The 18,682-nt window shown below is 40.6% G+C and overlaps 2 protein-coding genes across 2 annotated transcripts; both read right to left on the bottom strand.

Moving 5' to 3' along the window:
* Positions 1 to 3,063: 3,063 nt before the first annotated feature.
* Positions 3,064 to 10,153, bottom strand: LOC115154549 (immunoglobulin-binding protein 1). The gene is made up of 6 exons (XM_029700860.1): positions 9,905 to 10,153; positions 9,042 to 9,344; positions 8,597 to 8,792; positions 8,422 to 8,498; positions 5,597 to 5,706; positions 3,064 to 5,448 (listed from the first exon to the last, which is right to left on the bottom strand). Exons 1-6 carry the CDS (start codon positions 10,114 to 10,116, stop codon positions 5,300 to 5,302), a joined length of 1,047 nt encoding a protein of 348 aa, XP_029556720.1. The 5' UTR covers positions 10,117 to 10,153; the 3' UTR covers positions 3,064 to 5,299.
* Positions 10,154 to 14,536: 4,383 nt separating this feature from the next.
* On the bottom strand, positions 14,537 to 17,625 carry LOC115154548 (protein Wnt-11). Its single transcript, XM_029700859.1, has 5 exons — positions 17,209 to 17,625; positions 16,396 to 16,631; positions 15,998 to 16,275; positions 15,513 to 15,805; positions 14,537 to 15,385 (listed from the first exon to the last, which is right to left on the bottom strand). The coding sequence occupies exons 1-5, from the start codon at positions 17,280 to 17,282 to the stop codon at positions 15,211 to 15,213; spliced, it is 1,056 nt and encodes a 351-aa protein (XP_029556719.1). The 5' UTR covers positions 17,283 to 17,625; the 3' UTR covers positions 14,537 to 15,210.
* Between the last annotated feature and the right edge of the window lie 1,057 nt (positions 17,626 to 18,682).

The raw sequence follows: 18,682 nt of genomic DNA, 5'->3' as shown, positions 1-18,682 counted from the left end.
AGACCATAAGCAAATAGGTCAACTGGGATATGACTAAAGAGGTAATCAGTGTGATTTTTCCACAAATAGAAAGGTATTTACATTTGCATGGTAGCAAGATCTTATCTAAATTTATTGGAGTGAGATCATTTATTTATTTTGGGATATGTATACCGAGTATATCCACATCACCATCAGACCATTCTATTGGTAAACTACATAGTAAAGTAAAAGTTGTATTTTTTTGTGATCCAATACGTAATATAATACTTTTCATAATTTGGTTGTAAAAATTATCTAGATCCTTTATGAGGCTGTGGAGGTATCCAAGTTGTGGATTTAAAAGAAAACATGAATCATCAGTGTACAATGACACCTTTTGTAACGGTCGTCATATAAAGGGGACCAAGGCGCAGCGTGTTGAGTGCTCATCTTTAAGTTTTAATGAAGACACTTAAACAAAGAAAACAAAATGACAGCCAACAGTTCTGTCCGGTTAACTAACAAAACAACTACCCACGAAAACAAAGGGAAAAACAGGCTGCCTATGTATGGCTTCCAATCAGAGACAACGATAGACAGCTGCCTCTGATTGGAAACCATACCCGGACAAAACGTAGAAAAACAAAACATAGAATGCCCACCCACCTATCACACCCTGACCTAACTAAACAGAGAAAACACAGCTCTTCTAGGTCAGAGCGTGACAGTACCCCCCCCCCCCCCCCCCAAAGGTGCGGACTCCCGGCCGCAATCCTGAACCTATAGGGGAGGGTCCAGGTGGGCATCTATAATTGGCGGAGGCTCTGGTTCAGGGCGTAGCACCCCCACCGCCCGCTGATCCCCCCGCTTCTGTGTGTCCGGAGGAACCAGACCGTGGATCATCGCCGGAGGCTTTGAAACGCCAACCGCCTCTGAAGGCCGCCGCTGAAGACTCCGGGCTGCAGACCGCCATTGAAGACTCCGGGCTGCTGACCGCCGTTGAAGACTCCGGGCTGCAGACCGCCGTTGAAGACTCCGGGCTGCAGACCGCCGTTGAAGACTCTGGGCTGCAGACCGCCGTTGGAGCCTCCGGACTGAGGAGCGTCGCTGGAGGCTGCGGACTGAGGAGCGTCGCTGGAGGCTCCGGACTGAGGAGCGTCGCTGAAGGCACCGGACTGAGGAGCGTCGCTGGAGGCTCCGGACTGAGGAGCGTCGCTGGAGGCTCCGGACTGGAAAAGCGTGATACCTTTGTTTTTAAGCCCTGTATTTTTAATCCCTTGATATTATTGTTGGATCTGATTTTAATAGCTAACATTTCGATGGCCATACTAAATATATATGCCAATAGTGGACAACCTTGTTTTACTTCTCTTGACAGTTCAAAACTTTCTGAGAAGTAGCCATTATTTACTATTTTACACCTAGGGTTACTACACATTATTTTAACCCATTTTATAAGAGATTCTCCAAAATATAAATGTTCCAGGCATTTATATATAAACTCCAGTCGTACTTTATCAAAAACCTTTTAAAAGTCAGCTATGAATAGCAGGCCTGGTTTCCAATATTTTTCAAAGTGTTCTATTGTTTCCAGTACTTGCCTTATGTTATCTCCAATCTATCGTCCATATAAAAAACCTGTCTGATTAGAATTAATAATATCCAACAATGCCTTTTTAATTCTATGCGCAATTCATTTTGCTAGAATTTTTGCATCACAACACAGAAGCGAAAGGGGCCTCCAATTTTCTAAATGGACTGGATCTTCATATTTCTCACTTGTGTCTGTTTCAGTAATAATGAAATCAGACCTTGTTGAGTGTCTGATAATCTACCTTTTACATAGGAGTGGTTAAAACATGCTAATAACGGTCCTCTGAGCATATCAAAAAAGATTTGGTATACCTCAACTGGTATGCCGTCCAGCCCTGGAGTTTTCCTGGACTTAAATGCTTTAATTGCATCAAGAAGTTCCTCTGTAATTTCACCTTCACATGAGTCTTTCTGTATGGCTGTTGATTTTATATTATTAATAGAAAAAAATCCACACAATTAACTTCGGTTAGAGGAGGCTGAAACCCCTTTTTAGCATTGCTTTTCTTTAGGGTGCTTTTTAGTCTTTCAGTTTTTATTGTTATTCATTTGTTTTTTATCCTCTTATGTTTGTTGTGTAGTAAATATTTCAGTTTTATTGTCTTTGTTTTTTATTTGTTTTTTTCCTGTGAAGTGAATTGCGTTGCAGTAATGTCTGAAATGTGCTATATAAATAAAGCTTGATTTCATTTTATTTCTCTTTTTCCTGCTCTTGTCCACATTCTGATTGTGCCCACATTTTGTAAAATATGTCTACACATGGCATTCAAATGTGTCTCTGTCAACTGTTTACACATTGTGCCCACATTTCCTTGCCCCTCCCGTTACGCAAACATCAGCAGTTGTGCTTATACAAAAACCCAGCCTAAAACCCCAAAGAGACAGCAATGCAGATATGGAAGAACAGTGGAAAAACTACCTAGAAATGCAGGAACCTAGGAAGAAACCTAGAGAGGAGCCAGGCTCTGAGGGGTAGCCAGTCCTCTTCTGGCTGTGCCCGGTGGAGATTACAGGAGTACATGGGCATTAAGGTCAAATCGTTGTTCAAACTTTCATAGATGACCAGCAGGGTCAAATAATAATCACAGAGGGTATTCACAGAGGGTGCAACCTCAGGAGTAAACATCAGTTGGCTTTTCATAGTTGAGCATTCAGAGGTAGAGACAGGTGGTGCAGGAGAGAGTGAGTCTACACTTGCAAGATATCCAGACATAATGTGTGCCCGACTACCTCCGAAGGTGGTCAGGAAGATCTGATCACAATCAGACCATAATGCGTCTTTTAATAATCTACACCTATCTGGAAATGTGGGCACAATCAGAAGGTGGAAAAGATCAGAAAAAATGATGCATGTTAGAACAAGGTATAAATGGGGCTACTGCCTGAAGTTAAATATCACCGCACATCAAGAGACATGAAGCTAGAACTAGGTGGCCCAGAATTGAGGTGGTGTACTGGGTATGATTTCACTTTAGCACAGCTGTCCAATGGGTAGCAAATAAAGGAAACTTTTTGCGAGCATGAGCAATACATTGATTTAATTGGCTTCGAAACAGAAATACATTTTGAGATCTCAATTGATGCTTTTACCAAATGACACATATCAAGTTACATGGGAGCAATATTAGTCATGTTCAATACATATGATTCTGATTCATGCACATTTTATGCATGTGAATATCAGTGTGCCAATAACAATTTGCTTGACCATAGCAGCTTATCATATTTATTCTGGACTGTATACATATTTTTTATACACTAGCAACTTCTTTAAGAAACAATGAGAAAAGTACAAAACATTCAAATAATTTGTTGTTACAATGGGAACCATGCAGGTTTTGCACACAGAATTCCTGCTATTCTGAAAAAATAGACCAACCACTAGTCATTATCAACTCTGACAAAGGAATCCACCAAGTCTGTCAAAATCAGTGCCTGTTCAAACTGTACATGTGTAAGAGGTGGGAATGAAATCAAATGAGTCAGCCATACATTTTGAGAAAAGAGAAAATTGGCTGTCACAAGGCAGTTATTTTACAAAAAAAAGTATTCAGCAAAACAAGATGAAAAGGGAGTGGCTCTCTGTAATTAAGTGCATCACACCGGCATTACAAAACCATTATTCAGTGTTACAATGGACATCAATCAGAGGAAATATTCATATTGTGCATACTCAATACGTACTCTTGACAGTAAAGCAAACCATTTTAAACGTGGCGCTATACTCCAGTATTTTAGATTTAAGAATGTTTCATATTAGGCGACAGTACAGAATGCCAGCAGTAAGGGTCTGTTGTACAATTAAAAAATGAAATAAATAATGTATCTAGTCCGCCATTTGAAAAAGTCATAACTATTTGGACAAATTCACTTAGTGTATTAAAGTAGTCAAAAGTTTAGTATTTGGTCCCATATTCCTCACACACAATGGCTAGATTAAGCTACTACAAACTTGGATGCATTTGCGGTTTTGCCCAATAGGAACTGAATGGTGAATTCAGGGACCGGGACCGAATTGTGCCATTTTGGAGTCACTTTTATTTTTATTGTAAGACTAGATATTTCTGAATACTTCGACATTCATGTGGATACCATGATTATGGATAATCTTAAATTAATCATGAAAAATGATGAGTGAGGTTACAAAGATCATACCCCCCAAAAAATGCTAACCTCCCGTTACTGGTAATGGTGAGGTTAGCATATTTGTTGTAGCCTCTGATCAGCATCTCACTTATTATTCATGATTTTTCTTAATCATGACATTATCAAGATTAATTTAGAAATGTTCAGAAACATTATCTGTATACCTAGAAAGAAAATTACACCAGTCACCATTCAGTTATTGGGCAAAACATAAGCCACAACACAACTAAAACAAACTGCACAACACTGACAAAAATGTACTTACTATGTCTGAGATACGTGGTTATCCCATCAAAAGATGAATGCACTAAGTTGCTCCGGATAAGTGTCTGCTAAATGACTAAAATGTAAAAATGGGCCCAAATACTCAACTTTTGAATACACTAAGTGAATCTGTCAAAATACTTTGACTTCAAATTAATTTCTAAACGGTAAGACAGCTATGAAAACACCCTCAAAACAAAAGGTGACATTCTGTACTGTCACCTGATCAGAAAAAAAAATATTCTCAAAACCAAAATGCTGGAGTATAGAGCTACATTTTAGGAAACTGTATAAGCACACAAGCTACCTTTTCCATCACTAAACACATTAAGTGTGGATGACAATATACAATAGCAGTTTTTTGGAACTGTAGATTGTTACCACCACCTCCGTAGAGCTTTTCACAAAAGGCTCTTTAAGTACTGTTGGATACTCAGGAAATATGAATCCGCTTGGGAACAGCTGTTAAACAATTGATCATCAAATTCACTTTACTAATCTTCTCAAGCATACCACTGCACCATCTTGACAGACTACGCCTTGGTGGAAATACTTGGTTGTGTATTCGTATGGAACCTGCAGATAATATTAATGGCTGCCAATAAATCAGTTTCCTCTGATACGGCCATAATTAAAGCTGTGATTTGCAGCAACAGAATAAAAAGAGACCATAAACAGACACTTAAACAGTTTCAGTCTGGGATTGTATAAACCTCCCTTTCTTCAAGACCATGTTTCCATACACACCAGCAACATTTTTTATTCATTACAGAGGGACAGAGAGTAGATGAACACTGCAGACCAGGCATGGCACTGTTGCTTTGTTTGATGGTTGTCAGCCCATGTTTTTACGGTTCCCATAGCCTCTCTGATGCGTATCCTTCCAGTTGTCCCAGTCTCTAGCTTTCTGCAAGGCCTCCTCATCATCATTTTCAACCCGCTTCTCTTTCTCTTCTTGTTCTCGCTCTTCTGCATCAAAGTCCTCTGAAAAAGAGACAAATTGTATTTGGTGAATGAGACAGGGTGGATATAAAACATGGTTGATGAACATTTATTTGAGTTTTCCTGAAAACAATTGATGTACAGTTAACTGTAAATAGAACACTATTATGAACATCCCTGTTAACCCTACCAGCGCTGCGTGGGATCCCCTGGTCTGGCAAGGCATTTTTCTTCCTGTGCTGTTCATACCAGTCATCCACTGACATAGTAGGTAGGCTGGGATAGCCTGCCCCAAACACCCTGAGATGAAAAATTACACATTAAAAGGGATATTTTCTTTTTTAGCATGTTAGACCTAATTTTCCACTTACTTTTAAAGTTGAAGCATCATCCAGACAGTTGTTTTGGTTAAAGTTCCATTCCTGAGATTTCTTTGGCTGGCTTAGTTGCGTGCATGAGCCATATAGTGGCAGTGGTCAGACACACAGCAAAAATAGAAACGTCCCTTTTTCAGGACCCTGTCTTTCAAAGATATTTCGTAAAAATCCATAGTAAAGGGTTTAAACACTGTTTCCACATGCTTGTTCAATAAACAATTAATGAACATGCACCTGTGGAACGGTCGTTAAGACACTAACAGCTTACAGACGGTAGGCAATTAAGGTCACAGTTATGAAAACCTAGGACACTAAAGAGGCCTTTCTACTGACTCTGAAAAACACCAAAAGAAAGATGCCCAGGGTCCCTGCTCATCTGCGTGAACGTGCCTTAGGCATGTTGCAAGGAGGCATGAGGACTGCAGATGTGGCCAGGGAAATAAATTGCAATGTCCGTACTGTGAGACGCCTAAGACAGCGCTACAGGGAGACAGGAGGGACAGCTGATTGTCCTCGCAATGGCAGACCACATGTAACAACACCTGCACAGGATCGGTATATCCGAACATCACACCTGCGGGACAGGTACAGGATGGCAACAACAACTGCTCGAGTTACACCAGGAATGCACAATCCCTCCATCAGTGCTCAGACTGTCCACAATAGGCTGAGAGGCTGGACTGAGGGCTTGTAGGCCTGTTGTAAGGCAGATCCTCACCAGACATCACCGGCAACAACGTCGCCTATGGGCACAATCCCACCGTCGCTGGACCAGACAGGACTGGCAAAAAGTGCTCTTCACTGACGAGTCGCGGTTTTGTCTCACCAGGGGTGATGGTCGGATTCACGTTTATCATCGAAGGAATGAGCGTTACCCTGAGGCCTATACTCCAGAGCGGGATCGATTTGGAGGTGGAGGGTTCGTCATCGTGTGGGGCAGTGTGTCACAGCATCATCGGACTGAGCTTGTTGTCATTGAAGGCAATCTCAACGCTGTGCGTTACAGGGAAGACATCCTCCTCCCTCATGTGGTACCCTTCCTGCAGGCTCATCCTGACATGACCCTCCAGCATGACAATGCCACCAGCCATACTGCTCGTTCTGTGCGTGATTTCCTACAAGACAGGAATGTCAGTGTTCTGCCATGGCCAGCGAAGAGCCCGGATCTCAATCCTATTGAGCACCTCTGGAACATGTTGGATCGGAGGGTGAGGGCTAGGGCCATTCCCCCCAGAAATGTCCGGGAACTTGCAGGTGCCTTGGAGGAAGAGTGGGGTTAACATCTCACAGCAAGAACTGGCAAATCTGGTGCAGTCCATGAGGAGGAGATGCACTGCAGTTCTTAATGCAGCTGGTGGCCACACCAGATACTGACTGTTACTTTTGATTTGGATCATTATTACGTTTGTTAGTCACATGTCTGTGGAACTAGTTCAGTTTATGTCTCAGTTGTTGAATCTTGTTATGTTCATAAAAATATTTACACATGTTAAGTTTGCTGAAAATAAACACAGCTGACAGTTTCTTTTTTTGCTGAGTTTATATGTACACACACACACACACACACACACACACACACACACACGTGTATATATTCACATACATAACCGTTCGAAAGTTTGGGGTCACTTAGAAATGATTGTTTTTGAAAGAAAAGCATATTTTTTGTCCATTAAAATAACAAATTGATCAGAAATACAGTGTAGACATTGTTAATGTTGTAAATGACTATTGTAGCTGGAAACGGCTGATTTTGTATGGAATATCTACATAGGCGTACAGAGGCCCATTATCAGAAACCATCACTCCTGTGTTCCAATGGGACGTTGTGTTAGCTAATCCAAGTTTATCCTTTTAAAAGGATAATTAATCATTAGAAAACCCTTTTGCAATTATGTTAGCACAGCTGAAAACTGTCATGCTGATTAAAGAAGCAATAAAACTTTAGACTAGTTGAGTATCTGGAGCATCAGCGTTTGTGGGTTCGATTACAGGCTCAAAATGGCCAGAAACAAAGACCTTTCTTCTGAAACTCGTCAGTCTATTCTTGTTCTGAGAAATGAAGGCTATTCCATGCGAGAAATTGCCAAGAAACTGAAGATCTCGTACAACGCTGTGTACTACTCCCTTCACAGAACAGCGCAAACTGTCTCAAACCAGAATAGAAAGAGGAGTAGAAGACCCTGGTGCACAACTGAGCAAGAGGACATGTACATTAAATTGTCTAGTTTGAGAAACAAACGCCTCACAAGTCCTTAACTGGTAGCTTCATTAAATAGCCAGTCTGAGATATGGAGTTTTGATTACTACATGATTCCATATGTGTTATTTCAAAGTTTTGATGTCTTCACTATTATTCTACAATGTAGAAAACAGTACAAATAAAGAAAAACCCTTGAATGAGTAGGTGTCCAAACTTTTGACTGGTACTGTATGTATGTATGTATGTATGTATGTACACACATAAAATTAAATCCCTTTAATTATACATTAATCAACTATTTACTTCATGTGATATTTTAAGCAAGTAGCTATGTACTGTTGACAAGGGAGGTTGGACAGAGTACTTATTTTGTGAGCAGGAAAACGGCAATTAGCAGAAGGAGAAAATAAATGATAAGTTTGAGCAGGTGCCTACCGGGCCTGAACAGCATCTTTGGTGAGAATGAAGGGTTTCATGGGAGGCCTTTTAGAGTGTAATGGCTCTGCCGAACTCTGCACATGGAAAAGATACAGCGCATAAGAAAACCATACTCTTTCAAATGAGACATTGGTGAATGAATGGCATTAGTTACATCTTCAAATCCAGGTACCTGTTTTAGAACATCCATCCTGGTCAAAATCTCCATTTCCTGGTCAATGCTCTCTATCTCCTCCAGGGATACAGCAATCCATTTCCTCACATTGAGGAGGTAAAAGTGTCGGACTATCTCGTCGTCTGCCTGCCCACTGTCCACTGCTGCCTTGATCTCTGATAGCTTGGCCTCTGTGTCCTTCCTCTGTTTGTATCTGCAGAGTATAATACATAAGTTATCAGAACAATTTGGGTGCAGATTAATTGCAATTATGAAATGAATAAGACAGATCTTTAATTTGTTAAATAGGTGAGGGACATAACATATTTTAAGAGGTGTGTGACAGGTACTAGACCTTCAAGCATAGGTAGGTTGGCTTAAATTTTATTTGTGCAGTGCTCAATCAAAACAATGATTATTCTGATTGTTAAAATTGTAATTAAAATGCAGATGTTTAATATACCTTTCTATCTTTGCCGCTCTAACTGTTGCCATCGCAATTAAGTCTGGAGGTTTGGGGGGCCCATTTGCAGATTCTTCTTCTGGTATGTCAGCAGAGTTTTCAATGGTTGTGGGTAGTTCAAACTTTGATATGTTATACTCCTTACATCTTTTCAAGAAGTCCAAAAAGTAACATCTAGCTATCTGAACGTGGTCTAGTCGTTTTGCCAGGTTCACTTGCTTCATAGTTAGAGCCCCCAGGAAGGCAGGCAACATCAGATACTTCAGATCTGTGGTTGCTACCTCCTCCAAATCCTCATTTCGGCTGAAAAACAAACATAAACAAGATTATTTTTGAAGACCAACTCAACCCTTTTACCAAAGAGCACCTTCTGTCTACCAACATTTACTATTGTGTACCTTAGTAGCGCTTCCCTTCCTCCTCTTTCTACTATATAAACAAGATTAACTTAACTTCTAACTATACATTAGAATTAGCTTATGATGTGGAGAAACATTGCGAACTGTTGAGCCTTCAACTGACGTTCCACCTTCTCATTCAGGAAACTAATTTTACGGACACTTTCCTGATACACACATTTGAAAGCACTGGACATGCAGCATCCCCTTCATTGCATGGCCTTACCTTAGCTTAGGCTAGCTTGCTACTGGAGCTAGGTTGTTAGCTTGTTTACGACAGCCTAGTAAAGTAGCTAGCTAGCTAAACTGTCAAACAACTTTACGGTGGAATCAGTTTGTTATCTAGCCGTCTTTACAATTTGATACCTGTGAATCTGGCTAGTCGTCATTGCTAGAGAAGCAGTCTGTGTAGTTTGGTAGCTGCTAGCTAACGTTAGGTAGCGCTAACGACGTCAGTAACGTCACCTGAACAAGTCGAGTTGGGCCACCATTCGCGTTGCCACTTCAAGTTGCGTTATCCCACGCTTGATTTTAACCTGGATATGAGTGGCTGCGATGGGATCATTTGTGGTGTCCACTTCCTCATATAGTTTCCATCCTCTATCTAATAAATCAGATAGTTTAAGCGGTTCTTCTGACTGCATTAATGACATGCTAGTGCTTTCTGCGTCTGCCATTTTTTTTACAACGTTTTCGATGTAATGACTACTATCGGCTTCCGTATTCATTCTACGCTCGCTTTATTTATGAGCGTAGAAGTTTACTGTGTTTTCAATGGCTATTTTGACAAATGTCCTCCTGATACCCAGCAATGCATTTGTGTCCTCTAATGGACATAATTCGTTTTTGGTCCGTATTTCTAAGGCCACACGTGCAGTGGCGATTTTAGCATGTAGCAAAGCCACTACACAACACATAATACATGAATTGCACTATAATGGTGACAAACGGTGCCCACATACTGTTAGGACCTAAATTAAGCTGTCCCAACAGCAGAGCTTTCTTTTCAGCACCATGGAGTGAATCCTTACCACTGCTACACCAGGCTATCAGCGGAGCCTTAATTGTCTGGCAGCGAAAAAGTTAATTCAGCCTCATTTACTGCCTTTTTAAAAGAAACATAGCTGACTTGCTATTTGAACAAATGTTGTTCTGCCTGACGATTGAGATGTAGAAACTATGGCATAAGGGAATGATGAGCGGCTAAGAGGCAATCCATAATTTCGATTAAGACATTAATGAGTGAGCTAAGACAGACGTAGTCAATATAACTATTTCTTCAGCACTTTTTAAAATGTACAGAGACAGAATTCAAAACATGGGCCATTCTTACAGTATTCTCCCTGTACACCAAGTCAGAACCGTAGGATAAATAAAGGTGGCATATAATTAGACAATGAAAGCTCTTACAATATTTGATAATTACATTTCTCTAAAGCAGGCTATAGACTACACGTGCACCACCAAGTCAGAACAGTAGGCTAAGTTATGAGGAGGAAAGGGACCAAATGATTTGGGTGAGGCACATGGGCTACTAACAGCTTACTACACAATATACACTTGGTATTACTTTCTTAGCTACAGTATACATGTCTCCCTGGCATATTACATAATTTATGCAGCAGCATACAAGACATTTTTGGACTCACCGTTGTGCTTTGCTCACTTGAACAGGAAGGTAGCTCGGTGGTCCTTCTCGTGGGCAAATTTTGTCATTAAACTTTGTCATCAAAGTCTGGTATTCTCTGGATTTATGGTACTTTCAAGACAACTGATAACTTGGGGAAAAAAAGAAGGGACCTTAAATAGACAGGTGTGTGCATTCCCAAATCATGTTTAATCAATGTAATTTACCACAGGTGGACTCCAATCAAGTTGTAGAAACATTTCAAAGATGATCAATGGAAACCGGATGTCCCTGAGCACAATTTCGAGGCTCATAGCAAAGGGTCTGAATACTTATGTAAAAAAGGTATTTCTGTTTTTTTATATATATTTATATATACATTTGCAAAAATTTATAAAAACCTGTTTTTGCTTTGTCATGGGTTATGGTGTGTAGATTTATGAAGATTTTTTTTTATTTAATACATTTTAGAATAAGGCTGTAACGTAACAAAATGTGGAAAAAGTCAAGTGGTCTGAATACTTACCGAAAGCACTATGCTGTATAAAAGTTATGAAACAGTGAATGAATGTATTGATCATGCATTTAAAGTTGATTTATTAATTTATAATACATTGAGCACACAACCTGATTGGATATAATAATAAGCACCAAACCTAGAAATACCACAAGATGCTTTGACATAATCCACTTCAAAAACAGTCTGCCTTTTCAAACTCTGTACCTATCTGCCTATCGTCAGGCAATGTTGTCTTACTTGGGGAATATGGCCTAATAATAGATAGACTAAATTTAAGTGTTGGCTATTGTTAGGGGCCAGACGGATTACCAGGACGTGTACTCAGAGCATGCGCGGACCAACTGTCAAGTGTCTTCACTGACATTTTCAACCTCTCCCTGACCGAGTCTGTAATGCCTACATGTTTCAAGCAGACCACCATAGTCCCTGTGCCCGAGAAAGCAGGTAACCTTCGTAAATGACTACCACCCTGTAGCACTCACATCGATAGCCATGAAGTGCTTTGAAAGGCTGGTCATGGCTCACATCAACACCATCATCCTGGAAACTCTAGACCTACTCCAATTCACATACCGCCCCAACAGATCCACAGATGACGCAATCTCAATCGCACTCCACACTGCCCTTACCCGCTTGGACAAAAGGAACACCTATGTGAAAATGCTGTTCATTGATTACAGCTCAGTGTTCAACACCATAGTGCCCACAAAGCTCATCACTAAGCTAAGGACCCTGGGACTAAACACCTCCCTCTGCAACTGGATCCTGGATTTCCTGATGGACCAAAGGGTAGGCAACAACACATCTACCACGCTGATCCTCAACATGGAGGCCCCTCAGGGGTGCGTGCTAAGTCCCATCCTGTACTCCCTGTTCACCCAAGACTGTGTGGCCAAGCATGACTCCAACACCATCATTAAGTTTTCTGACGACAGAACAGTAGTAGGCCTGATCACAGACAATGAAGAGACAGCCTATATATAGGGAGGTCAGAGACCTGGCAGTGTGGTGCCAGGACGAAATTCTCTCCCTCAACGTGAGCAAGACAAAGGAGCTGATCGTGGACTACAGGAAAAGGAGGGCCGAACACACCCCCATTCACATCAATGGGGCTGTAGTGGAGCAGGTCGAGAGTTTCAAGTTCCTTGGTGTCCACATCTCCAACGAACTATCATGGTCCAAACACACCAAGACAGTCGCGAAGAGGGCACGACAACACCTTTTCCCCCTCAGGAGACTGAAAAGATTTGGCATGGGTCCCCAGATCCTCAAAAAGTTATACAGCTGCACCATCGAGAGCCTCCTGACCGGTTGCATCACAGCCTGGTATGGCAACTGCTCGGCATCCGACCGTAAGGCGCTATAGAAGCTTTCTGCCGTCCAGGACCTACTAGGCGGTGTCAGAGGAAGGCCCAAAAAATTGTCAAAGACTCCAGTCACCCAAGTCATAGACTGTTCTCTCCGCTACTGCACGGAAAGCTGTACCGGAGCCCCAAGTCTAGGTCCAAAAGGCTCCTTAATTAACAGCTTCTACCCCCAAGCCATAAGACTGCTGAACAATTAATCAAATGGCCACCCGGATAATTTACATTGACCCCACCCCTCTGTTTTTACACTGCTGCAACTCGTTATTTATTATCTATTGCATGCATACTCACTTTACCCTAACTATATGTACAAATTACCTTGACTACCCTGTACCCCCGTACATTGACTCGGTACCGCTACTCCCTGTATATAGCCTTGTTATTGTTATTTTATTTTGTTACTTTTTATTTTATTTTTTACTTTAGTTTATTTAGTAAATATTTTCTTAAACTTTATTTCTTGAACTGCATTGTTGGTTAAGGGCTTATAAGTAAGCATTTCCTGGTAAGGTCTACTACACCTGTTGTATTTGGCGCATGTGACAAATAAAATTTGAGTTGATCAACCCCACTTTTCAAACAAACATCAAAATGTTTTTTCCATTTCTGCCACCTGGGAGGTTATAAGAGGCTCACTATAAACAAGGCTCTACAAGTGCAATTAATCTACTGGTTCCCTGGCCTATGTTTTACTCTGGGACAGTGGTCCTCTGGAAGTCCCATGGAGATGAATTGTGATTTTTTTTAACCAGTCTATGAAAAACTAGTAAGTCATTTGAAACAGTATAATGGAATAGTGCCTAGTGAAGTCCATTGCAGCAAACGTGTAACTTGTCCCTCTCAATGCATCCCTCTCCCCATAGAGTAGGCAGAGCTAATTAGGCAGTAAGTCTACCCTTTCCACCGTACTGCAGTCTATACAATTCTATACAATTTTAATCAAAGATTGCACACTGTTTAGTTTTTTTCTGCAATTAGCTCCTCAACACGGCAGGCTAAAAAGAAACATGAGTGTATTTTGGAGGCAGCAAGAATTTAAACACCTGTTTATTTTGTAAATAGTCTCCATGGCTGCATGGGAGGGTTTCAAAACATGTGAAAGACTAACAACAGCCCTATTGTAAATACTTGTCCACACATTTCCACCAAAATAGGACCTATGTGCTGCAACCATCAATCATATATGAAATACTCCAACACAGAAAGATAACCTTTGACCACTGACCAATTCCATATCATTTTGTTTGTCAGTATTCATGTCATCTTCTTGTTTATAATAGTAATCAATCTTTAAAACAAATAATGATGAGGCAGCTGAGGCACTTGCCTTAAATCTTTCCCTGAGATTGAAGTACCACTATTGACCTTTTAGCCACTGTGGATGGTATAAACAGCATGGGCCTGACATTCTGTAGAAAGAATGAAAGTGTGGATTTGCTATTGTGTCACGTTACTACAGCCTCTGCTGCATAAATACTACTATAACTATTTCGTTTGCCGGAGGCAAATTAGGCCTACAAGTTTAGCAACACCTGCCATTGGCAGTCTCATACACAGATGGTTAAAACTTAACAAGACACATGTAACATTTTTGTGTAGTTTTTTAATAGAAATAAATATAAAATTGCACTTATGTACATCAACATGCCTAATGAATGAATAAAAAACAAAAAATACAGCTAAACTCTATTCTGTATGCCTATGATCAGAATGTACCTAAACTGAGGAGTATATGGCATTAGCCCCTTTTGACGAGAAAATGGACATTCAAATTAGATCAATCACCTATTCTGCCTCTCATTGGCAGTTTAGTTAATGAGTAAGATGTAAATTGTTAAAAGCTTTTCAGTGTCAGTTGAACAACTTAAAGCTGACTGGACGGTTTGCATTTAGGGTACCTCCTTTGTCATCAGTTCAACTAATCTTCTATTGAGGAACATGTTACTTATCAAGCATGAACAGCTAACAGCTCCCAAAGAATCCCATTTTCTCTTCAAGTAACACACTATTTTTTTTACAGTAGTGCCCTCCTCCAGTCTCTTTAAAACAGGTAATGGAGGAGTCCAGATCCATCTGCTTATCTTTGGTATTGTATGTGAGTTGTTCCTCTTGTTTTTTTTATTGTATTGTAGCCTGCAGGCTGCGTACTACTACATGGGGAGTCAGGTCAGGTCAGGTGACCTGGGCCAGCACAGCTTGACAAGATATGGTGGTTAAAATAGTGCTTCATGTTTACTCAAGTGTCTCTATGCAAAGTTTATTTGCATACATATCTCTCCACTGTCCTTTCACACCTCTTGCAGGTGACGTAGCAGCACCAGTGATACTTGCACTGGCATCTCTCCACAATTCTCTCAGTGAAGGCATTGTAGCCACGACCACAGCACATTAGATTGCAACTCCCACTGCCGTTGGATGTCTTATTGCACTGTCTGGAGACAAAAAAAATGATGTTCCATTCAATAAACCTCACTATATAACTCAAACATATGAATGGGGGAGAGGATCAACATCAGTCTGACAATTTCCACTGTTAAATTGAGAGAAACAAAATCATACCTGTTCTGCGTGCCGAGTGAGCCATGCTTCTCATTGTGTGTGCAGTAATCAGAAGAGCTGATCAGGTAGACCAAATCACTCTCTCTCACTGGTCGAAAATCCAACTCTCTGGGGACCAACTGCTTCCTCGTCCCAACATGACGATGGATCACCTTGGTGGCAGACAGGTACTTGGATTTGAGATCCATGGCAATGTGATTAATATCATGGAGGCCCTTCCAACATGTTTTGACAGAGCAGGACCCAGACACCCCATGGCATTTGCAATTGGTCTCCTGGGCATCAATAAGTGCCTGAAAGTAGAGCAAAAATAATATAAAAATGTGTTGCCACGTTTTGCAAATATGAACTATAGAATAGAATATGTTGTTTATCATGTTTTTTTAAAAACTGTCTGCCAAACAGGAGTTCCATGAAAAACAATGGCACAATAACGTGTTGTATGCAACTGTTCATGTCATCGTGAAAATAAATTCAACCATTACCTGTCTTCCAACTGCATTATTGTGCAAGTTCATCAGTCTGAACGGCTGAGAGCCAGATCTGCTGTTTCTCATCGGTGCATCAGAAAAGGCAGATCCCATTTGGAGACCATAGCGCAGGTTATCACCACATCCTCCCCATTTGAAGTCGGGCCCGGCCTGTTCAGCAGGGGCTGGGGCGCACGAGCAGCTGGGGAGCTCTCCAGAAGAGCAGGCTCTGGCGATGGAGTGACTCACTAAGGCAGCAGCTAGTGAGAACACAAACGCAGACTCCCTGGTGCCTGCAATAAAGTTAAATTAATGCAAGTAACAGAAAATCCCAAATCACATAATTTAATTGGCCACAATATATTATAACATTTTCAAGATAGGCCTACATTTCCAAAGTTTCTTTAGCTTACCCTTTGCTAAATCTGGTGTAAAACGAGGGGCTTTTTCAACAGAGGAACAGTTCCACCGCATGTCACCGAAGGTGTTCTGACATGTATTTTTGGTAATCTTGGCGGCGTGGACAATACTGTGCATCAACTCGAGATTTCGCCGACAAAGTTGCAATTGCTCATGGGTCAACGCGTCTAGCAGCTTGCAATGATTAGTTTGATTCCAGCCTAAAGAACTCCCATTTACAGTAAGTCCACTGAAAAGATACAAAACTCATCAGCTATTTGATATGGCATATAGATGTATCAAATGAACAAATGAACAAACAAATAGAAATGGTGTGTACTGCAGTAGTTATATAGGATGAGCCTTGACTAGAATACAGTATATACATATGAAGTGGGTAAAACAGTATGTTAACAAGGTAGCATAGTAGCATAGGCCTCTGCTCTGAATAGATAGCCCGACATTGAACGCTGGTCACTTCATATACTGTTTATATACTGTTGTTTATTCACTGTATGCTATAGTCTGTATTCTCATCATAATATACCTACTACTATTTTCCAAATTACATACTGTCTATACACACCACGTATTTATATTTAGACTATAGTCCTATTCTTGATTCGGACACTGCTCACTCTAATATATCTACTTTGGATTATTAATTGGACTCGTTCTGACATTTCTTGATTTCTTTCGTTTTTTATTAGACATTAGACTAGACATTCTACTGAACATTTTTTTGCACCTGCTATAACACCTGCAAATCTGTCTACACGACCAATAAACTTATTTGACCTATTGCTACATGCGAATGGAATACTTACAGCCAATATATAGCAGCAGAGCAGTTCGCGTTCACAATAAATGTCAATAGAAATAAGTCCATGTTGAATTTCATTGTAAACAAATGTGTGAATCCTCTGCCTAAAATTAACACAATTAAGCTCCAAACGACTCCTTTAGTAGTCCGATGTGATTATCCAGTGATAGTATTGTTTTATTTAGCCTATGCGTCTGGAGGTATGCCCCTACTATAAGATACAAGCCACTGGTGGTGTGACCTCAGCTCCAGGGAGTTTTCTTATGTCGCCGCTACGATAGCCACGCCCCATTAAATTGGCGATTTGTGAATGAACCATGGAATGAACACAGCTACACGGATCAAATTCTAATTTTGTGAATTCACGGGGATGGAACTGTAACATATGCCTATTAGCAGTTATCCTATATATATAGCCTATGCATTTCAAAAGATGGCCCCTACATTTATGTTGTTGTTGTTATAATACTGGTTAGTCTATGTGCCATTAATCATGATTTATTAAACGACAGCCATACAAAGTGTTAGACATGTATGCTAAAGCGGAATAAAGCCATTCATTAATATGCAACACTTCTATTAACTAGCCCTGGCCTAAAGTATTTTGAAGATGTCCTTTGAAAACACATCTGCAACATTCTAATCTAATCTGTGTGACAATCTGACAACATAACCTTTGCCAGTAAAATATTCTCAACAATTTTACAATAATATAAAATCTATGTTGGATCTCTGTGTTTATATGATATCTGAAACAACTGGGGGGGGGGGGGGGCCCTTAATGTGGAGTATGAAATCATTTTTACATAACAAATTTTTGCTATCGTTCTTTTTTTACATCCGTTATTAGACAGTGGCAACGCGGAACATGGTCATTTGCCTGCTAATGCCAGTGAAGAAAACGATATGACAACAATAACGTGTAATGTAACTGGCCCCTCTAACAGTACAACTGGCCCCAGTTTGGCCCCCCCAGTTGAAATGGTCTAGAACAGCCACTGATCTGAAAGCCTATTTTGTAAACAGCCCATGAACTATGAGAATACCCTTGATAATTAGACCTCCCTAAATCGCTGAAATTGCGCAGATCCGTGATTGATGTCCAGGCTGTCCAGGCGTCCTGACGTCCAGTCCATGCGTCAAAGTGACATTACAACGTTCTAATTATGATTTTAAATTGGACTACAGGTTTACTTCTTTATAACTTTTAATATCTCGGTAATCTAGGGGAATGATTATCGTGTAGGGTGCGTGAGGTCCCGAGTTCAAATCCCCGACGAGCCTGAGTTTTTCATGTCCTATGCTATGCATTGACCTAAATGTTCCTCAATAAATTAAACAGGTAGATTAGATTAGATGTAGGTATGTAAAGGTCTCGAAACCAGTTATGTTTGATCTACGTTAGATTAGTGGACAAACAAAACGATTGATCCACCCTTGGTTTGTATATATTAACGACTGAACGGCAACGATAGAAG

Source organism: Salmo trutta, chromosome 19 (assembly GCF_901001165.1).
Source record: "Salmo trutta chromosome 19, fSalTru1.1, whole genome shotgun sequence".
Taxonomy (NCBI): Eukaryota; Metazoa; Chordata; class Actinopteri; order Salmoniformes; family Salmonidae; genus Salmo; species Salmo trutta.
Note: the sequence above shows the minus strand (reverse complement) of the source record. Positions and strands in the feature narration are given on the sequence as shown.